Source organism: Camelus bactrianus, chromosome 1, assembly GCF_048773025.1.
Source record: "Camelus bactrianus isolate YW-2024 breed Bactrian camel chromosome 1, ASM4877302v1, whole genome shotgun sequence".
Taxonomy (NCBI): domain Eukaryota; kingdom Metazoa; phylum Chordata; class Mammalia; order Artiodactyla; family Camelidae; genus Camelus; species Camelus bactrianus.
The window spans coordinates 121,343,583-121,366,882 of record NC_133539.1 but is presented as its reverse complement, the minus strand read 5'-3'; the positions used below and the strand labels follow the sequence as shown (position 1 = coordinate 121,366,882).

General features: G+C 44.5%; 1 protein-coding gene across 11 annotated transcripts in view; it reads right to left on the bottom strand.

Moving 5' to 3' along the window:
• The window catches only part of NEK11 (NIMA related kinase 11), a 220,165-nt gene that overhangs the window by 161,937 nt on the left and 34,928 nt on the right, over positions 1-23,300 (bottom strand). For 9 of the 11 annotated variants that reach the window (XR_012509677.1, XM_074372305.1, XM_074372303.1 and 6 more), the window contains exon 3: positions 8,270-8,435. The exons of the other annotated variants lie outside the window; for them this stretch is intronic. Coding sequence is in view for 8 of the 9 variants with exons in the window: in XM_074372305.1 (XP_074228406.1) it covers positions 8,270-8,435 (166 nt within the window). In the remaining variant the exon portion in view is untranslated. The remainder of the gene's footprint in view (positions 1-8,269; positions 8,436-23,300) is intronic. 11 annotated transcript variants of the gene reach the window in all.

Below are 23,300 nucleotides of genomic sequence, written 5' to 3'. Positions count from 1 at the left end.
TCTCCTTGACTTTGCCTTTGAGAAATATTTAATGATGACTTTTATTGCTAAAGCACCTCTAATGAAAAAAGTATTGACTTTACTTTGAACCAATATTAATGGTGCCTAACGTCTGCATTTCTGACAGAAGATGGTTTCTTTCACTAATAACACCCCTCGAAAGTTGCAATACAAGCTTTGATGTTAATTTCTAAGACTTAGAAAATCTTAACCCAAAATGTGCCATTTGGAGGATTGATGGTCTCGCCTCTCTCCCCCCAACCCAGTTAGCCCATATCAGGGTGCCCTTGAAGGCCCAAGACCTTGAAGAAATGAAGAACAACTCAAATACAGTGTCTAAAACTCCATCTTTGATTGCTATTAAAAACTTTTAAACCCTAAAAGGGTTTGGTTTAAAAAAAAATTAATCCATTTTTTTCAGTCGTCAATAGAAGCGCTTACATCCAGTTTAAAAGACGGAAGGAACGCCTTCTCAGAAGCCTGAACACAAAGAGCCTGCAGTGTTCAGAGCATAGACAAGGACAAAATGATCTCAGGGTTTTAGGGCTGGAAGGAGCCTGAAAAATTGTTCTGCCCGAGTTCTTCATTTTAAAATGAAAAGGCTGCCCCTTGTTTTTCACTGGGTTGACATCTTAAAAGGCTGTTCCCTCACACACCACATCTCCTTCAAATACGTTCCTAATAGCTCCTTCCAGGGGACTCAAATTTTTGCACACATCAGAATAATCTGAATTGCTTGTTTAAAATGCATTTTTCTGGGCCCTATCAGCAGAGGAACCAGGAATGTGCATTTTCAGCAATCATCCTAAGTGACTTTGCAACAGGGCATGGACCACACCTGCAGAAAATGCTGCTAGATAACAACACAGGTGGGCCACAGACTTAGTGTCTCACCTGCGATGGGGACATTCTGTCCAGTAGTCTGAAAAATTCCAAAGGCAAAAGATGTATTTGAAAGTCAGGGTTGAATAAGAATTATTTTGTAATGACATATTTTAAAAAGCCTGTGACGTTACTTAGAAGAACACCAGTAAATGGAGGTGGAGTGGGCAGGGGAAGGAGACCCTCTGTCATTACATGGTAGAAGCTGAAGACGTTTCCTTAGAATTTTGGAAGTTCACTGCAGTGGAACTCATTAAAAGTGGGGGAAATGTCAGGCCACATTATGCCTTAAAAGCAAAATAAGAAGATCTGGTTTCTAAATAGTTACTAAGGAGGGCCACGTAGGATCATGACATCATGTCTAATAATGTAGATGAACTCTCTTGGGTTTAATTGCTAATTTTCTTTCAAAATCTTTTAGAGTAAATGTTCTTCCTGCTGGGGTAAATGTACATGAATAAGGATAAAATGGTAGAGCTGATTTTTATCTTAACAAGTAAAATGAAATAATACTTCCATCTATAAATCACTGGGATTTTTTTTTTAAATAAAGTGTTTGAAGTGGATTATTCTAATTTTTTATCACATGTGTATATGAAGTCATATATGTTAGCTAAAGCCATACTCCAAATACCATAAGTTCTCCCAGGTTTATGAATTACTTTATATTAGTGCATTCATACATTTCTCTTAAATGAAATTAATTTTGCTTTTCAATCTTTACACTAACAATTTTAAGTGAAAATCAGTGGCCTTGCTTTTAAACTTTTTGTGTGAATAGGTTAAAACACTTCATAGTTTAAACAAAGAGAGTAAATGGAACAAATCAAATGATGTTAATTTTGGTGCTTACAAGAACCATGAACAGATGAGTCTAGGCATACAAAAACACAAGATACCCTAGCTGAATGAAGTCTAGACCCGCTAAGGGGGGCCACCCACCTGGGCTGGAGCTGCCCGGGAAAAGCAGGGAGCCCTGAGGGGACCCATCTCTCTGAAGGTGACTCTGGTTCCCTTAATCCGCAGCAATCCCAGCAATGCAGCCCTGCTGTGTGGACACCTGCAGCTTACACCAGGAAAGATGATGCTATAGACAATGTCTGCATCCCCCCAGCAAAATGAAATGTAAAATCCTTACCCAGCATGATGGCATTAGGAGGTGGGGCTTTTGGGAGGCAATCAGATCATGAGGGTGGAGCCCCCATGAATGGGATTAGTGCCCTTATGAAAGAGAGCCCAGAGAGCTCCCTCCCAGCTTCTGCCGTGTGAGGACACAGCAAGAAGACGGCTATCTGAACCAGGAAGTGGGCTTTCCCCAGACACTGACTCTGCCAGAGCCTTGATTTTAGACTTCCCAGCCTCCAGAACTGTGAGAAATAAATTTACACTATATATCAGCCACCAAGTCTATGGTATTTTGCTATAGCACCCAAACAGACTAGGCGAGAAGTATTCTCTTTAGTCAACACCAATCACAAGGATCAAGGTTCCTCATCCATAAGGAACCAATTCTGGGGGGAAGTGACCACGGGCAGAGCTTCAGGACTGTAAGCAGTGACTCTGAAGGCCAGCAAAGGGGCTGTCTCTAATGGTAGACCCAACACATCCTGTATGAAGTCCTAAGGACCCTCTGGGAGCTAGTAAGCCTAGTGGTGTGCACCACTGCCGAATTCACTGGCTACAGTCTGCGGATATTCACTAGAGTTTCAAGATTATAAAACTCAACCCACTTATATAGTTTACTGAAACAGTTTTGCATAAATGAGAAACGTAAGGAGAAAATTTTAACTTTCTTTTTTACAATACAAACAGATCCTTAGAAAGTATTTGCCTGAAACTTGCTATCAGACCCATTAGTGTTTAAGAATTTGCATGTTTCCTCCTTCTGGCATGAACCCTCATAATAAAGGCTGCAAGCCAAAAACTCAGAGAGGAAAAAAACTAGCTCACCTTCTAGAAGACGATTTGGAGGTGGGAGAGGAAGGTAGCACTGAAATAAAGAATTAGTATAAGGACAACTTCCACTACTGACCACCTCCTAGGTACAAAGCTCTGATGGGCCTTCTTCCAACATTACTTATTTCACAGCCTTATAAAAACCTGATAATATACCTGGTGTTGTTGGCCCTATCTTAAAATCAGGACAGAGGTCAGAGAAATGAAATAACTTGCTCAATGAAATGGATCAAGATTTGAACAGAAGTCAGTGTGATGCCAAAGTCCACAAACTTTCCATTATTTCAAACCCTATCTAGTTTCCTGGTGATAGAGAATAAAATAATTATATCATCATAATATTAAAACATATTTGTGTGTCCAAATGGCTACACATGTGTTTCTGTACACATATCATAGAGACAGAGATAGATACAGAGACAGAACACAGTGAGAGTCAGCCAAGGGAAGGAGCAGCCTTCGTGTACAAGGTGGTGATCTGCTGTCCACGTGTTTGTGAGATGATTACCACAGTCAAGTTGATTGACACATCCAGTATCTCCATGGTTACCCTGTGTGTGTGTGTGTGTGTGTGTGTGTGTGAAGAGCACCTGAAGGCTACTCTCTTGGCAAACTTCAGGTGTACAGTGCAGTACTGTTATCCATGGTCACCAGGCTGTATTTTAGAACCCTAGACTTGTTCATCTTATAACTGAAAGTATTTTATATTTGCATAATTCATGTAGACTGGTTTGTCAGTGTGGCTGTGTTGAAATCTGTGTTTAGTTTAGGGTCACCATTGGAAACATATTTGGTTCACATTGTTGATATGAACAATAAAACAATCTACTAATTCATGTCCAGGTAGAAGCAGACAATTATATGTTTGGGAAGGTAGGAACCATGGACTATTTGGCTGACTCTATTAGCTATTAAGGGAGGCACAGGAGCTATCCAAGTGAAAGAAACAAAAGGAGCAGCTTCCCCTAAACCCCTGGTCCTGGTCCTGGTCCTGTGCTGGATAAAATTCACCTTTCCAGCCATGTGATTGTCAGAAAATCACTTCACCTCTCTGGGGTCTGGTTTCCTCATCTACAGTAAAATATAACTAAAAAGTAAGAATCCACTTCTTGAAAAAAGATGGGGGCTTGTTTAGAGGACACAGGAGCCAAGCTGAAGGGGCCCCAATAGCCAAAGTTGGACCACTTTGAGAAACAGAATTTATAATGACAACATTGGGTTATAACCCATTGAATAAAATAAATATCCATGAGTCTGTACTGATATAAATAATGGAATAAATACATAAATAGAGGAAAAGGAACAGTGGAACAGCTCTTCCTTACGGGAGAATCCCAATTAGTAGATGTAGAAAGAATGAGGGAAATACATTATCAGCATTAGATGAACCCCACAGTAAAAAGGGCTCCAGGCAATCGCCACTGAAAAACACTAAAATCAGAGTGTGCCGCTTGAAGAGAAACAGGATAGGTCACTCAGGGACCAAGAAGAACAGGTGGGGCAACTTTCAGGTGTAGCAGCACCCGGCTGGGGCTGGGTGGCCTAAGTAGAAACCCACACCCACCTCCGGGGCCAGACCCCCTGTTCTCGGGTCTGGACCCCATCTTGGCTCAGTGCTCGGCAAACACTGACGTAAGATTCCTTTAAGACTGTTTTCTGTTTCCACACTAACCATTTTCTCTTTGGGGCGGTTCTCAGCCCTGGCTGCCCCTTAGAATCACTTGGAGAGCTTTCAGAAATCCTGATGCCTGAGTCATATCCCAGATCAATTACATCCCACTTTCGGGAGGAGGTGTCAGACTTCAGGAGTGGGAGAGCCCTGCAGGTGACTCCAGGGTGCAACCGGGCCGAGCACGAGCATTACACTGATGGAACGTTGTTCAGCTGAGTTGACATTCCTGCACAGGAACCAGACCAGTCCAACCTCTCCTGCCTTCTGCCCTGATTGTCTTCTCTCCTGAAGGTCTGTGATCTCATCCTTTCTCTACTGTGTCTCCTAGCTCAAAGCCCAGGTTCCTGGGGCTGCGTCATCCACATGCAGGCAGAATCTCACAGGTCTCTAGTGCAGTACACAGTCAGGTGCACCAGCAAAATAGGGGGGGGAACAAAGTGCCTTTGACATACATGATGGATAGAAGGATCCAATATTTTGTCTTTTACCACCGGCGTTTGACAGAAATAAAGTGGGAGGCAGCTGGAAGCAAGAGGTAAAGAATTCGTCAGAAGAAAAGACATCTCCTGAGTACTAACTTTTTTGTGGCTCACTACATGGGTTCATGACGTGACATAAAAATGAATCAGAAAAAGATCAGTTTCACCCACTGAGTCTGAGATGGATTATACTATGCATGATGTCTGGAGTGTCATGGAGATAAAATGCTATGAGAATTGGGGGTGGGTGGGGAGTGATTCCTGCTAGGGCATTATGGAGTCTTGCAGAAGAGGAGGTGTTTCAGCTGGGCCTGGGAGGACAGGTGGGACTGAAGATGTGGGGCCAGGAGGGAGGACCTTCTGAAAGGGAAGGCCCAGGCGCAGACGGAGAGGTGGAACTGGGGCAGGGGGACAGGGAACAGCAGGCAGTCCCATTTACCCTGGCTGGAGGCAAACTGAAGTTGCCAATATTGAAATCTCCTGCCACTTGGGTAGTTTGGGAACTACTCCCCATCCAAGATTTGGGTAGATCTTGACAAGAAGTTGTGGGAATTGGGTTATTTGCTTTTTACATAATCTGATGTGATGTGTCCACAGGGTTGGGTGGTGGATATAGCAGCCTCATGAATGCATTCCTATGTGTGTATTTCAATTTTGCAAGGCTCCAGGTCAAATTACAGAAGAGGAAACTTGAAGATTAAAAAACCCAGCTACATCAATGGTGATAGCATTTTCCTATGAGGTGCAAGTCTGGCCATCTGCCATTTCCACTGTTATTATTTTAGCTCAATGAAGAGAAGGTAACGCCAGGCTTTTGTGAGTTAAGAGCAAATCTGGGTCCGAAGACGAGAAATATCTCTGTTAGCAGCAAGAACGGAGCAACCGCACATGTCACTGCTCCAGAATCAAGGAAGCGGGCCCACGGCTCAGCAGGTGGAGCCAGCAAACCCCACGGCTGCTCCCTGGTCACCATGGCAACACCCTGAGTTGCAGCTCAGCCGTGGAGACCACCGGCACTTAAACCATAACGCAGTGGTGCTGGATGGGGTCCTGCACGAGAAAAAACGTTCTTATAGAAGTGCCCTTGCTCCAAACATAATTGGAACAATTGCGCTAAATTTGATGTGGACTATGGATGAGATGGGTGGTTCTCAAACTTCAGTGGGCTTCAGACTCAAAACACAGATTGCCAGACCCCACCCCCGGATTTCTGATTCAGCATGGCTGGGTGGAGGCTGAGATTCTGCATCTCTAACTAAAGCTCCTGAACACTGCTGCTGCCGCTGCCACTCTGGGATCACACACTGAGAACCGCGGGGTTACGCACGAGTGTTCCATCAGTGCTGGTTCCCAGACTTTGATCTCTGGGCTGGAGTTAAGTTAAGGAAATGTTCTTGGCCTTAGAAAATACAGCAAGATTTAGCACAAAGGGTCATCATGTCTGCAACTTACTCCCAAATGGTTTAGGAAAAAATAGATAAGATGACTAAATAGAATAGTAAAGCAAATGTGGAAAAATGATAACAATTGGTAAATCTGGACAAAGTGTATATGGGAGTTCACTGTGTTGTGTTAACTTTTCTGGTAGATTAAAATTACATTAAAATTAAAAATTAGAAAGTAGTATAAGGGAAGAAAGTTACCGCTTAGCATCTAGGTCTGTTCAATCTGGTAGACACTAGCTACACTGGTCACTTAAATTTAAATTAATTAAAATTAAATAGAATTCACCATCCAGCTCCTCAGTCACACTAGCCACACTTCAGCAAGTGCTAAAGAGTCGCCTGTGACCAGCAGCTGCCGTACTGGACAGCACAAGTACAGAACACTGCCATCATCACAGAGTCCCCTGGACAGCACGGACCACAGTGAGAGATATTCCAAGACCAGGAGTCTTGGGAAATTCAGTGTGCCCAGAGCAGTGGCAGATGCAGCGTTAACAGTCCGGAGCAATAGGAGTTGGGGGTTTCCCAGGTAAGACAGTGTACCAACTGAGCGGGGCTGTGAGGAGAGGGCAGTACACGTTTTGCGTGGCCCAGTGACACAGCTGCCGGAGTAGCTGCGCACCGTCAGCACTCCGCACACCTCATCACTTTACCGACTTTCCCAGCAGTCCACTGGATGGAGAAGTACACCTCCAAATGTCCTGGCTCTATTTTTTCCCCTCGCTTTCCTCTAAGCAGAGGAGGAAAAGACAGGCTGGGAAACACCCAGCAAGGCTGAGCTGGGGAGACTGTCCCGAAGGGGAACAGCCTAGACTTGGACCGTGCCAAACGTGCAGATATTCTAACTTGGCCACTGGTTTCATGTTGATGACCCTCCAGCCAACATGGAAAGCAAAGCCAGGCTGGCCTTTGTCATTCTCTTCACTCCTTCCGAGGTGCTTCTCCTCCGCCTGCTTCTTCTCTCCTTCGTCTCAGACACAAAGCACCCTCTGGCTGTCCAGAGGTTCTGGCCCAAACCGGCCTGCCTCCCACTCTAAAGAGCATCTTCTCTTCCAGCATCATGTCTTTTGGGCCCAGCAACACGCAGGTGATGAACTAAATACATTCTAAGGTATGACTAGAACCTCCGAGGTGCATTCGGCCAACGCCGGCTCTCAGAACGTTCTGGGAGACACTATCTGAGCAAGGTCATGCTTAGGTATTCTCTTTCTGGCCCAACTCTTGTGACTGTGCTCTACCCAACCTCTCAGGTGTGAACGCACAGACCCATGTGACAGCCGTGCCTGTCAGCTGCTGTCGCTAGCTCCTGTCTAAGCAGCTTCATACTCCATGGAAAACTGCAAGTACCTGAAGCCATAAATCACAACTCACTGAGTGTGAAGGATTTGCTTGGGGAAAATGAGCCTTATTTCCATCTGCCAGTTTCCACTAGGGGAAAAGAACACAGAGCTAGGACCCAGGACTCAGGAGGTGCAGCTCTGCTCCATCTAGGCCTCTGCTATGGCACTTAAATGTCCATCTCATCACTGGACCAGGGTAGGCAGCTTGGAGGATGCACCCACCGACACACACACTTGTTGGAGCATTCTTCTGCAGCAGTGTCTCCTTCAAATGTATTCATTCTGAATTTTCCAAAAAAGAGAAGCCCTTCATCAGAAACAAGTTTTGGCAATCACCAAGAGATGATCATGCTCCACTGCTAGACACAGCATCCCAGGTCCTTACAGTTGAGTTTGTGGTTTGATCATGAAACTTGTGAGATATCTCTGTACAGACAGCTTTTTACTATCAAACAGATCTCTATTAAGGTTTCAGAAAGAGAAGCAGAGCCTCACCTCACAGTACTCTGTGATAATGCAGAAGTTATCCTGTTCCACAAAGCTTGCATGGAACTTGACAATAGTTGGGTGGTCCAGCTTGGAGAGGAGCTGGGCCTCCAAACTGGCCTGCACAGTCTCGTTTGGATTGAGTTCTCCCACACAGATTTCCTTCAGTACCTTTCTGCATAAAAAAAAAAAAAATTAAAAAGTACACTTAGAACTAAAAAATACATGCAAGAGATAAGAACAGTGGTGCAGGGCCACCTAATTAATGCCCAGGCTGTGACCCAACCCATATGTCTGCTATCGCCTGCCGTGACACTGTGACTCCTGGTGGCCCCCAGGCCTGCCTCTCTGTCCTGGGCAGTGACCTCCACATCTGCAGCTCCACAGTCCTGGTCAAACAGGGCAGGGGTGGAGCTGATCTTGCCGAAAAAGCCGAGGTGGCTACCCCTCTGTCTCTCTAGATTTGTCTGTTTGTTGCTGTCTCTCGGTGTGTCTCCTCTCTCCTTGTCTGTTTTCCTCTGTTTCTGTCTGCTTTTCTCTCTCTCTCTCTTCCTATCTCGGTGTCTCTGTCTCTGTCTATCTTTCTCTATATATACATGTGTGTGTGAATATAATGTAATATAAACATAAAATCTGTCACTGTCTCTCTGTCTCTGTATTTCTCTGACTCTCTCTGCCTCTGTGTGTGTATAAATGCACATGCTCTAAAATTTTCCAAATTTATCAACTTAATATCTACAGAATCAATATCTACTTATTTCTTTTTAAAACTGTCCTTGGCATATCATACTTTACTGCTACCAGTAGTCTGGAGAAGAAAAAAAAACCTAAAAACGTTGACAGAGGTATTTAGGATCTCAAGCATGTACAAATGGAACAAGAGCTTATTAAATCTCTAAATTATCAATTTAAAAATTGTGATAACTCAATGAGGAGTAGACCAAAACGTTATTTCTCTCATCTAAGGAAAGCAATAGTCTGATGAACAAACCAATTACAGTGCCACAGTGTAAACAGATTGCCAGGGAGAAGCACTTTAGAGCAGCAATTACTAGCGCAGACAGATCCTGCTGATTATAAGTGAGTCTAGCTGTTCATTAGGATGCATTCTGCAGGACCCAAACTAGAAAACATTTTGTAATAACATTCTTTAAGAGTTTCATACTCACACCTATGCATGTTAATAAAAATGTGCTTATAGTAGAAACTCTTGTCATTAAAGGCCCTTTAACCACCTCCCAGGTTAGTCAGTCCTGCCGTCCTTTCTAACAGATGCTGCCGGTCGCCCTCTCCCCGGGGGTGCCCGTGACCTCTGGGCGCCTGGACCGGCTTCCGGTTGAGATGCTCACCCAAGTCACTGCGACTACTCCCAAACTGTGTACGCTGGCTGTACCCACCGCTGTGAATGTGTGACTTAAATCTAACAAGCTGATGAAGAATGAGTGTCAGTTGTCTTTGCTAGGAAAACTAAGTCAAATGCTCACCAAAAAACTCAATAATGGCAAGTTGTAAAAACAAAAATTGCTGTTAAGTAAATAACTGACAAGACAGTTCTAAAAACATTGGTTGAAAAAAATGTAAAAATCTAGTATTCTGAACTGAGATGCTGAATTGTCATTCCACTTCAAAGAAGGTAAATTTGGAAGACATAATCAGCTTACTATGGATGTAGTTAATGCAAGAAAAATGAAGGGGCCTCTAATTGGAGGACACTGGATGTCGGCTGCACATCAAAACATCAGAGAAAACGTACAATGATATGTTTTAAGTTGACAGAAGCATTTTTGTTGTGTCATTTCATTTTAAACCTGTTTCCTCTATTTACCAAGGCCCAGCCCCAATCACGCTGGACAGAAGGGCTCCACCACCCTTAAAAACGTGACCATAGGCTACACCTTCCCTTAATTCAGAGCCTCTCCCTCTGGTTGTCTCACGGGGGAAGGAAAGTCGTTTCCTCGGGCAAAACTGGACTCACAGTTGTTTCTTCTCTCAGCTCAGGGCCGGAAGCGCTGAGGCTGCGGGCAGCGCAGGGCTGTGTGGTTTCCACCTGCTCCACTTCTTGGGGGCACAACCTCACAAAAATTCTAGGTTAGACAATCTGTCGTGGAAGCTGAGATCCTAAGTAGGAAAACTCAGAAAGTGCTCTTATTCTACTTTGGTTTGGGTAACATCTGGCTTCTTCTCCTGACCCATAACAGCTGTGCTAAGTTGCCATTCACCCAAATCTCATCAGGGCAACCTTCTACTCTAAGATGACCATTTTGGGGTTATCAATTTTCCTAAGACTCGAGTCCTTTGACATTTTATTCATTTTAGGTGTTTTTCATGGGTTCCCATCCTGAACTCGCCCCGCTCCCCGCCAGAAGACAACCACAGCCGCACTGCCGGTCCCACCCAGGGCCAGCCACACTGGGCCCTGCACCCGCACCTCCCAGCATGCTGTCACTCACAGGTGACAACCACACCTGCGATTTAGAAAGTTGGAGTCTTTGGCTCCCTTTCCTTAACGAGGCTCCCACATTGGCTTTGTTAGGTCTTGAACGCCCTGTCAGGCCCCTACATGACAATGAAGTGGATTCCAGAGAAATGTCTGCTTGGTAACATGTTCTAGAGAGACTGTTCCACCAAGAAACCGGTTAAAAATGACCTCATGCTACTGAGAGTTGCGTCTCAGGCTGTTTCCTATAGTAAAAGTAGGCTGAAATGACAAACATAATTACGATTTCTGTAACTTCTGAAGGTGACAAAGCAGGAGGCGGGGCTCCGTGACACCTTCATCGCACTTCTGCGGTCACGTACTGCACCCCAGCCGACGTGCGGCTGTAAAAGTCACAGTGGTTATTAAGCGTGGCAACACAACGCCTTACACCAACCTGCAATATTCTCTTGCTGTGAAGGAACAAATGCTATAAAAAGCTTCACGATACTTATTTTTCCTTGCAAACAGCAACTGTTGTGCAACAGAGCGTGGGATTTTACAGACAGCATAAAACCTCATTTGCCCACAGCCTCGCAGACGGAGGTCGGGCAGTGAAGGCAGGTGATGGCGAACATAACCATCTCCAGCTGACGCGGAGACCTTCCACCTTCTGTTCCTAAAGTGGTGTCGGGAACTGGCAGAGGAAACTCTCCTTGCATGCCACGTAACGCGAGCTCCCATCAGCCAAAGGCAAGGACAGCTTGTCCCCTGCTCAGTGACTCACAGCCTGTCACCCACTCCTAAATAACATGATAGGAATTTCCGGCATTGGAACTTCAGCTGTTTGGGAGAAACTTTTCGTCAGCAGCAAAAACAAGTATCCCTGCAGACTCACTCATTTTGCAAACTTTCTGTTATTTCCCAAGTGGCATGCTTCTTTCTAGAATGAGTGGTGAACTGACAAACTCTGGAGAGTGGCTGGAAATTTGGGATAACTATAGCTGATTTCATTCCCTTAAAACTGGTCCACCTTTCATACAAATGGGGCAGATGATATCTTTGAGATGTTAAGGGTTGTTTTTCCCCAAATTCCTTGTATCTGTTCACATTTCTCCCATTGAACCAGTAGCATAGGCCACCTCAGGAAAAAGATGACATCACAAACTACGGAAAAGGAGAGTTGAATCCCTAGCTTTGGATTTTCCAAAGGAGGGACCAAGGCCAGAGAGAAAAGATCTGGAGGAAATCCTGAGCAGTGGGGTGAGTGTCCTCCTGCCCCACGCTGAGAGAGAGACCCTCTGGACCAGATGAAGCGGAGCCAAGAAAATCAGGCCCCCCAGGCCGGGGCCAGAGGGGTAGGAGCAGAACTCCAAGCTGGGTGTGGGAGCCCAGGAGCAGAAGACCCGCTGTCTTTCCAAAGCAGGCCACGGAAAATAGCGGAAGCCGCACATGTTCTTGTGTCCAGCAAGGGGTAGGAGTGAAAAAAAGGTCTCGAAAGGGCAAGTAAACCAAGGGGCCTAACAGTTCTGGAATCTCCATTGAGGAGTGAAGCAGCAGAATGATGTCCCACGCGGCTCCGACCATCTCCGGGGGGCCAGTGAGCCGGTGAGACTGGAAGAGATAACCAGGTGCGGTCACTTACCCTGTGGTGTCACCATTAACAATCATGCAGATAGTAAGTACCTACTGTGTGCCTCCAGTGTAGCAGGCTCTGAGGATTTGTGACCCCTGCCCTGTGTCTACTGGGGAAGACAAGTAGTAAACAGGTAAGTGTGCACAACTGTGTGTACAGGTGTATGTTTGTATTTTTTAAAACTTCAAATTGAGACAAATGCTCTGAAGTTAGGTAAATGATGTCTGAGGCCCTCCTGATTTAAGCTGCGACGACTCTAACTGGGTCAGCAGCTACTGCACCCACTGAGGGCAAAGCCACAGGAGGCAGACTTTAATCTCAGCTTCACAAGACAGTAATTTTTTCACTTAAAAACAATTCGGTATTCACTTGTTTAACAGATTATTAAATCTGCTCAGGACTTATAGGGCAGAGTTTTCATCCATCTATCAGGGGAGCAATTATTTTAAAGAGTCCTTAAAGCAGTAAACTCTCATTTTTTTTTCTAATTTACAAGGAAATATATAGCTTTGTCATAAAAAAGCCTGGAAACAAAACATAACCCACAAACCACCACAGAGATCATCAGCCGACCATCACTTTGTGCATTTCTTTCCCATCCTTTTGTACTCAGTTTTTTGATACCAGCACCAGTTACACCGTCTTGCCGGCTGCTGTTTTCACAGGATGTTAATTATCAGAGCAGACCCTGCCGTCGAGGCTGCCCAGTGTCTTCAGGCAGCCCCCCACCCTATGCTGTAGGAGACTCCTGGTTTGGGTCCGAGCTTCCCTTGATGGATAAAAACAACAGATAACAAACAACTCCTTCAGCCCCCCACCTTCCCTGAGCTGGGGGCAGGGTGGGACCTAGGTTCTGCCATTTGACTGCAGCACCCCGGCCCCTGCCTTGGTGCGGGCTGTGCGGAGGGGCAGGGTGGGCACAGGCCTTTCACTAGCGCGGTGTCATGGGAAACAGCATGGTCCTGGCACAGTGGCAGCAGGCGTGGCCGCTTCCCTGGCGTGGTCCTGGCTGAAGCCCCTGGACATCCAGCCCGCAGCTGGCCCTGGGCCCTCCGGCTGCTGCTGAGAGCCACCTGTGCAACAGGCCACTGATGTGTGCCCTGGGAGTCCTGACCCACACGGTGACATGACACATGAGCACTGGCAGATGTCACCGGGAAGCGCTCACTATAAACACGTTGAGGTGATGAAAACAGAACCTCCAAAAATTTGACTCATTTGGGTTAATTTTTATTTATGTATTCAAATCCTAAAACCTAGCATCTTCTAAGGGATTTAAGGCCAAAACTTTTTTTCCCTCCATTAATAGGTAGAAATATCATGAGAGTAGAAAAACATCCTTTTAAAAGTTACTTAATCCCCTTTAAGATGACACATAACTTTGATGTGTAAAGGGACATGGAAAAATGGCAGAATGACAGAGAGTGGTATTTATTCCCCAAAGTGGCACATAAATGAAAAATGGAAAAGCCAGGACTGAAAGGTATCTAAAGGAGTAGCTGAAAAAAATGTAGATGTTGGTGGAGAGTATGCTACACATGGAATTTTATTTTATTTCAGTTGTTTTTCCTTCTCTCAGCAATTCAAAGACCTATTTTTAAAGTCTGTGGTCAGAGAAAAGGACAAAATTATTTTACGGAGCATCACCATACACGTCATCTACGAGCTGCTCTTGTTTTTAACAATCACATCTCTGATCCCAGCTCACCTGGGGGCAAAAGCGCTGACTCATCTGGTCTCTTGCCCTCCACCCCTGACCACAAGCATGCTGCAGCATTTCTGGACACAGCAGGGGCTCAAATGACATCACGGTAGAGTGCAGGGACAGCAAGTCTCAGGCTCCCACGGCGGACACCAGCGCTTAAGGAGCGAATTCCTTCTGCTGAGCCTGACTTCAGACTCCACACAAGGTTCCCAGCAGCCACTGTCAAATACCTTAACACGGAAAATTCCACACTTGTCTTACTTCACCATCTGCTGACTGCCTTTGGTATGCCACATGCATACCATGTTCTGAGGATACAAAGATGAAAAAGATATAACTCCTGCCCTCCAAGAAAGCCCGGTCTCAAGGGGAAGGTCAACAAGTATACAGACAGTGGAACAGCTTCACGACCAGTGCAGTGACAGAGCCAGGGATGCGGGGAGGTTCCTAACCCTCCTCTGAGGAGAGAAGGTGTGCAGACTAGAGCCCAGGACAGCCACTTGTGCACACGGAAATCACTCTGTAGGAAACTGAGCTGCCTCCCCACCAGGGACTCCAAGTAGCAAAAGAAGTGAATTTATCATTCTTTACTATTTATCCTGTATTAACCAATAGCCAGTAGAGAGATATCTGTATTTGCATTACTTGAATAAGCTACGGAAGTTAATAAGCATGTGACTTTTCTAGAAATGAAAATTACTTTCAATATCTATACACCATTCTTTGTAGTAACACAGAGACACACACAACTACAGTGTCAATTATGGAATGTGGGATGAAAATGCTACAGGGAGAGGTGCTTTTTAAAAGATCTATAGAACTAGTGGCTCACAAATCACTCCTTCCTTCCTTCCTCCCCTCCAGTTTGTCTATCTCAATTTTTATCCAAAAAAAGCATTTAAGCTTTATATAACAAGAGTTAAAAAAAAATGTGCAGAAACCTCTCACTGAGCCATGCTCTGCTCTAGAGGACATGCTTAGTTTGGGGTCTCCAGGAAGTAACTCCTGAGACAAGGATTTGAAGCAGGTAATCAACGCAGGCAGTGGGAGGGCGGGGGAGGGGGGTGCAGTGAAGGGAGGGAAGCCACTCAAGGGCATGTCACCACCCAGTCCCCACTGTGGGCACCAGGGCTTAGCTCTGCGCAGGAGCTCTGAGGGCAGGTACAGTACACATCTCTGGGCCCCCTGCCTCAGAGGCAAGGACCACTCCCTTCACCCACTGGCTCAGGCTGCTCCCCGAGAGTATTAACTCCCCCACTGCTCTGCCCACCTGGGGCACAGAGGGCCTGACAGCCAGAGAGAAGCCTCAGGCAGAACTGGCCGTGCAAGGTCCACGTATAGGAAATACTACTCACCCAGGGTATACAGGTAGGGCCCCAGCACCATCTTCCACAGGGATGAAAATAAAGGAAATTTCCTCCATTTTCAGTTCTGATCTATTTTATCTACACTCCTGAAGATGGCTAGGATATAGTGATTCCTACTGAATAACAAAATTGCAGATCAAGGATAATCTACAGATAAATTCCATTTCCTGTGGCCATTCAAGATTTACTTTATAAACACATTAGCGGCATATAGGAGTATTATGTACAGATAGTAAGCAAAAAATAATTAGTAATAAATAACAGTACAGATAAAACACAGAGAACAAATAAGAGTAGAACTATCTCAAACACTTTCCTTTGGCAAATATGCTATTCCTGGCTCTTGTCTAGGTTATATTTTCATCTGTGGTGACAACTTCCATGTGGTGTTTCAATGCTGGTACCGTAACAAATTATGCACGTTGCCTTTTATTTTTAAGGAACAGAAAAGAGTAAATAGAAATTTCAGGAGTAGGAGTTTTGAAGACAAATATTGCCTGAATAAAAAATATCTAATAATCATGTGAATTCAGTGGCTCTTGCCATCTGTATCAACTCAAAACACAGAAAAGGCTAGACGCAGAGCTGCTGCTCCTGGGAGGTTCTCTGCAGAGAATCTGGTGTGGATGCAGGAACTGGCTTCAGGATGGACCACATCCAGCCCTCTGCCGGGGAGCTCCTTGGAGATCATGTGGGAAAGAGGTAAAGCGTCTAACTGCTCTGTTGTGCAGTCAAAGGCTCCCAGGGCTTGACAGAAGAGGCTACAGCCAAGCCAAGAAACCCACGGGTGAGTCAGTAGTTAGCTAAGCGGCAGGCCGCAAGGTCGGCATTTGTTCTGGCAGCGCTGGGAGGCCTCTGTGTCTGTGCCTTCACCACCCGGCGGCCGTGTCCTCCCATGTCTAAATCGCAGTCCCTACAGGAGCTGCGGGGACTGCCCCGTGAAGAAGTTCCCTGAGAACAAACTGCCCTTCCCTCTCCTTTTAGCCAAAAATGAGTAGCTGCCCTTTTTGGTGAGCAGCTTTCTGGAGCTTCTTTCTAGAGACTTAAAGTTCTCTTTACACCAGGGGTGGAATGAGTCAACTCTAGTTTCCCCTCAAAGCCAGTTAGGGCTCCCTCGCTGCCCCCTCCACCCCAGACAAACGGTCAGACAGCTCTGCTTTTCTCACTTATATGGATGAGCAAAGTCACTAAATGTTATGGCTTAATATTTCAATATTTGTGTTTCTATACACCAGTAACTATCAGATAATGAAATTAAGAAAATAACCCCATTGCAATTGCATCAAAAAGAATAAAATACGTAGGAACAGATTTAACCAAGGAAAGGAAAGACCTGTACACTGAAAACTCCAAGACATTGATTAAAGAAATTGATGAAGACACAGAAATGGAAAGATATCCCATGCTCATGGATGAGGAGAATTAATATTGTTAAAATATCCATACTATCAAAGTCAATCTACAGATTCAGTGCAATCCCTATCAAAATTCCAATGGCATTTTTTCACAGAAATAGAACAAAAAATTTCAAAATTTGTATTTAACTGCAGAAGACCCAAAATAGCCAAAGCAGCCTTGAGGGAAAAAAAAAAAGATGAAGGCATCATGCTTCCTGATTTCAAACTATATTACACAGCAGTAGTAATCAAAACAAAATGGCATTGACATAAGCACTGACAACAGATCAATGGAACAGGGTAGAGAGAGTCCAGATATAAACCCAATCATATGTAGTCAATTAATTTACAGCAAAGAAGCCAAGAATATACGATGGAAAAAAGACAGGCTCTTCAATAAATGGTACTGGGAAAACTGAAAAAAAAAAAAAAAAGGAGACACTGATGGCCGTCTCCCATCTCCCCACACCTCCACCACCACACACTCTGGAGAAGAGGAAGGACCCTCCCAGACCCTGGGGAGCATCACAGGTGACCTAAGCCCAGCATGGAATCCTACTCCCCCATCAGTGACCAGTCTAGACATGCGTTGCACCCTGGCCTGGGAGATGGGAGGAGATGTCTCCGGAGGGTTTTCTGGGAAAGATGTTACTCACTGATGAAAAAGAGAAGCACAGGAGGAAAGTCTCCTTCACTCTGCCCCTGCAATATCACCCCCACGTGGCCCCTTACGCTGTGGCAGCCGGTTGGGGTCATGGAGGCAGTGCCCTGAGATGACCGGCCAGGTGACGGGAAGGCACTGAGGCCCCTAATGATGCTCAGAGCCGCTGACTCCGTCAACCCCGATCTGCTCTCCCGCTGGACTTCTGTTGGGGAGAGAAGTCCTTTTTATTGTTGAGGACAATTTGGCAGCTAAGGATACTCTGACAAGGAGAGAAAGGGGACTTTTGAAGAGGGATGGGAAGCAGAGGTGGAGAACGTGGCAGACACTCCACTCGTCTGTACCTGCTCAGTCAAGGGCGAGAAACCCAAGAGAGAAAGTCAGGTTTGGCTGTGCTGATCATAAAGACTCCAACAAAGGCAAATTCCTTGAGGACAGGGCCACGGTTCACATCCTTAGAAAGCACTGCGTCTCCTAATTTAAACTGGAAAAGCTCTTTTCTACCTGAATGATGGTACGAATCTAAGAAAATCATGAGAAAGTAAACTACAATGAACTACACAAAAGTGGATCTATAGTGAGACAAAATACTTGGATAAACGACTAGAATTATTTATTAGTAAATCTGGAAACTAAAATAAACATACTATTTCTTTAAATAATTTGAAAACAATTTTAGTCATCAACTCAAAATTCTAATATATCAAAAATTTTAGCAGTTATCAAAATGTATCAGGATCCAAAATGATAAAAATTCCACCACTGTTGTTCCCTCCTTCCCTTGGGTGTAGATATTGGAGTTATGACAGCAAACAGGTCTCGAAAATGAGGGGCAAGGAGGAAAAGAGCGAAGAAAAGGGCATGGATAATTCAGCCATCAAAAAAATTAAATAAAATACATAAATAAAAAGGACTAAGATGCAAATGACCAAGAAAAATAGAATTTCTAAGATATTTGGCCTCTCTCCTCTTCTGCTACCCCCCAAAGTTAAGAAAATATACTTTAATAAATAATAATAAATATATCTGTTTCTATAATTATCTGGAAATAGAAACAATTGCTAATATTAGGAATTATTTTGTTTTACACAGTCTGAAGCCTCAAAGTTAAGAAATTAAGAATGAAGTCATGAGGTGTTAGAAGCACAAAGCTGGTCATCATAATTCTCAGAAGAAGGAAAAACAAAGCTCCAAGAATGGGAGATGCCATTTACTCATAAGGCAGCATTGTGAGAGGCCTCCAACCACAAGTCTCCCTTGACCCCTCAGGGCCCCTCCTCCACGCTCCCCCTGCACCCTGTGACATCCCTTCACATAGGAGCTCCCCTCCCGGATGGCAGGCCCCGCAAAGGCCAGCACACACTCCACTCACCATGGGGTTCCCAGCACCTGGCAGTGTCTGATGTATCTGAACGGGGCCAAGCTTTGCACACTCCTCACCCTTCAAACTGTGGTGCAGTCATTACCCTCACCACAGCAACTGTAACGCTGACAAGCATGTATTTTCATATTCATTGTTGGTCCCCCGCCCCAAGACTGGCAACAACTTTACTGTGTCCGTTTCTGTACCCTGGGTCTCAGCACAAGTCTTAGCACATTGCAGATGCTCCATGAATGTTTGCTGACTGTGAGACGATCAAAATCAGCAGGGCCCCAAGGTGGTGGGAGACACAGCTCCTACACATGATTTTTCTCCTTATGAAACATTTCAGCTTACACGCTTGGTGTCCACCAGAAAATGGAAGTTCAGAACAATTTGCTTCCTAACGTACTTGCTGGAATGGACTTATCTGGAAGCTGACTTACCCATGGGAGCTGGCAGTAATACTCCAGAGACAAAGAGAAATGGCAAAAAGAGATTTCAACCTGGAAAATGGTTTTACTCAGATGTTTCACAGTGTCTCAGAGATAATACCCTGTGCCATTGACCTGGCCCAAGAGAAGTACCATGCTGCCCAGTTTCTGATCCTGTCCCCTCACTCAACCTCTTTTCCAACTTTGGACTGGATTTTATGTATTTATAGAATGTTAAAGCAAGTTACAGCAGAGCCAACATTGATCTCTTGAAGGAGGAAACAGATCACAACTCCAAAGAACAGACTTTTGTCTCCAAATCTAAGTTTCCCTTCTCTTGTTTGTGAATAGAGATCTTCAATGTCTAGTAGTTACAACAGTCCAAAATTTTTTTCATTGTTCAAACCATTTTTCAAAAAACAAAACCTCCTGTCACCTACTCCACTCTTCCCCTCCTTGTCATTAGAGAAGGGATAATGAAAACAAAAAATGTCCCTGCAGTGACTGGAATCATGGTCTAGCCCTTGATGAGGCATGAGTGAGGCTATGTCTGTTTTTATTAATTATCACTGGAGTGTTATGGAAAATCTTACCAATAGTCTCGAGTTTTTGCCAATTGTAGAGCCCCAGATTTGGAGATTTGGGATGAGACCACATAGAGGAGAAAGACGATGTTTCTCAGGACTACTGTTTCCTAGCAAGGTGGTGAAATGACATTTTTGAGGATGTCCTAAGTTTCACATCACTGCAGGTGTGATCATGTGTGTGTGAGGGCCAATTTTTAAAAAGCTCAATTGTGCAAAACTTAACTTGATTGGAAATTGTTGAATAATGCAGTAATATGCCTTGAGAACAAAAATAAATATTGATAGCATAAAATTCAATGCGATGACTCACTCAGTCTCTCTATCACTTCCAAAGATACTGAGCTTAGAGCAAACAAAGATGCTGTTTATGTCAGCAAGGAAATTAAGGAGCATGACAATGTCAGAGAGAATAATTTACCATTGACAATCAGGTTACCTCTCGTTATGACTGTTATATGCTCCAAATTTACAATTACTGTTAGGTTAATATTCAAAATGCAATGTTCCAATGCATAATTCATGTCAGGTTTTTATTTTGAACATAACAGAAAAATACTAGAATTGGGGATTTCAATGAGCTAATCAGATGTGATGCAAAGCCTATCACAAAATCAAGACACAGCAAGAGAGTTTTATTTATTTATTTATTTTTATTGAGTTATAGTCAGTTTACAATGTTGTGTCAATTTCTGGTATACAGCACAATGCTTCAGTCATACATGAATATACATATATTCATTTTCATGTTCTTTTTCATTGTGAGCTACTATAAGAACTTGAATATATTTCCCTGTGCTATATAGTATAAACTTGTTTATCTATTCTATATATGCCTGTCAGTATCTGTAAATCTTGAACTCCCTTCCCTCTCCCCTCCCCACTGGTAACCACAAGTTTGTATTCTATGTCTGTGAGTCTGTTTCTGTTCCATATTTAAATTCATTTGTCTTCTTTTTTTTTTTAGATTCCGCATATGTGAGTGATATCATATGGTATTTTTCCTTCTCTTTCTGGCTTACTTCACTCAGAATGACAATCTCCAGGAACATCCATGTTGCTGCAAATGGCATTATGTTGTCATTTTTATAGGTGAGTAGTATTCCATTGTATAAATATACCACCATTTCTTTATCCAGTCATCTGTCAATGGACATTTAGGTTGTTTCCATGTCTTGGCTATTGTAAATTGTGCTGCTGTGAATATTGGGGTGCAGGTGTCTTTTTGAATTAGGGTTCCTTCTGGATATATGCCCAGGAGTGGGATTGCTGGGTCATATGGTAAGTCTATTTTAAGTCTTTTGAGGAATCTCCATACTGTTTTCCACAATGGCTGCACCAAACTGCATTCCCACCAGCAGTGTAGGAGGGTTCCCTTTTCTCCACAGCCTCTCCAGCATTTGTCATTTGTGGGCTTTTGAATGATGGCCATTCTGACTGGTGTGAGGTGATACCTCATCATAGTTTTGATTTGCATTTCTCTGATAATTAGTGATATTGAGCGTTTTTTCATGTGCCCATTGAGAAACCAAGTTTTAAAAAGCAACAAAAACTGATTAGCTCCATTTCCTTGACTAGGTAAAGCCAACAAAGGATAAACCCTGTTTAAAGTAAAATTAAATTATGATCCAGGCAAGAAAAAAGTTCATGCTCTAAAAATAAAATGAAAAAATAATCTAGAATTTTAATGAAATAAAGTCTCCTGATCTCATTTGTAGCAGGCGCAGCCTGGCCTCAACATGAAGACAGCTAAAATAGCAAAAAGTTTGTATTTCTGAATTTCAGTCTCTATTTCATCATCACAGTAATTGTAACATATGGTTTGAGCTAAAACTCTCTCTTTCACTACAGCATAAAGCAGTCTGTCACTGTATTTAATCTGAGATGGAAAGGCAGGAAGATGAAGCTCTGTATGAGGAGGCTTCCCTTAGGGCGTTTGAGCGACCGTAACGGTTTTATATTTTGGCTCAGTTGTGCCTATACTGAAAAATGTCTGTTTTTATGCACCATAAAGCCAGGGCTTAACCTACTGACAGAGCTCAAATTAGAATCTACTACCAGGAAGGATCCAGTTTCCCTGATTGACAGGGTTTACTCATTGATTTTAACACATGAAAAAGCCCCGGTGGGCAGTGGAGGGGGAGGAGGAGACAGGGGAGCATCGTGGCCTGTCTCTGGTGACACGCGGGTCATTTTTCAGGCTCAGAAGGCGGAGAGAAGCCTGGCTAAACAAGGTCCTCGCTGCATCTCACGAGGGTGGGGCACGCTTGTCCCTCCTGCTCAGGGAGTCCACAGGAACTCGGCCCAGAAGGCCACCTCCTCAGGTCACAACACTGAGCCAAGGACACAGCATAAGAGTCTTGAGCATGGTTTCTAGAGACTCTGGAATTTATTTGAAGATAAATCGAAGTGTTTTCATGTTCACACAATGCAAACATGAGAACTCATGTTAAACTCACAAAGTGTGATATATGAGAGAGCCCCGAAGGAGGACACCGGATGGGGGAGCAGCTCTCAGACTGCGCTGTGCACACAAAGCATGGGGGACCCGCCCCAGGACGGCCGAGGGTGGGCCTGAGACCACATATTTCTAACAGGGTCCTGGGGGAGGCCCTGCACTGCCAGCCCAGGGAGCACACTTTGAGAGCACGCTCTGGAGCAGGGGGGTGTCCAGAGGGCTGCCGGGGCTGAAACTGTCAAAGAGCCCAGAGCCCCCCGGAGGCTGAGGAGCAGCTCTGAGGAGCACCCCAAGTGAGAGGCATGTGCCCCTCCCACCCCAGGAAGCCTGAGATCTTCTCGAACAGCAAAGGTCTGGGAACCACTGCTGGTCCAGCTCCCTCACTTCACAGCTGAGGATGCTGGACCGCAGAGGCTGTGAGACTTGCCTCCGTGCTGTCCTGAGAACATCCCCCAGCCAACACCCATGGGACCCCAAAACAGCAGTTTTAAAACATCATGAGGAAAATCTCCCTGACAACTTTGGCCCACATCCTAAAAACTGTGATTTGCCTTGGTCACCTCTTGTTCTGTCCCCAGGAGTGATCGAGTACAGCTGCTCACCGACACTGAGCATGCCTTGCTACATAATTTATTACTTTAATGTATTTATACTCAGCCTCATTCCACAGGGGATTTGACATAACTTATATAATAAAACAGAAAACTGAGACCAGCAAGAGTAGGTGGAAATAAGAGCAGGGAAAAGAAGAACACAAATGTGCTGGCCAAAAATTACCGCTATGGTTGAGCTTCAAATTTAATTCCCAACTTCTCGGACTGGATGATGATGATAGTTACTATTACTGCTGTCACTGTTATTGATGGCTATGTCACAGTAACTCTTGGCTGTTGCCAGAGGGGGTTTCAATCCCCTCATCCTTTGGGACATAAGCCAGTTGTCACTTTAGTCACAAAGCAGTGGAGGTGTCCCCAAGGAGAACATCTTGACTGTTTGAAGCACAGCTAACCTTCAGTGCCAGG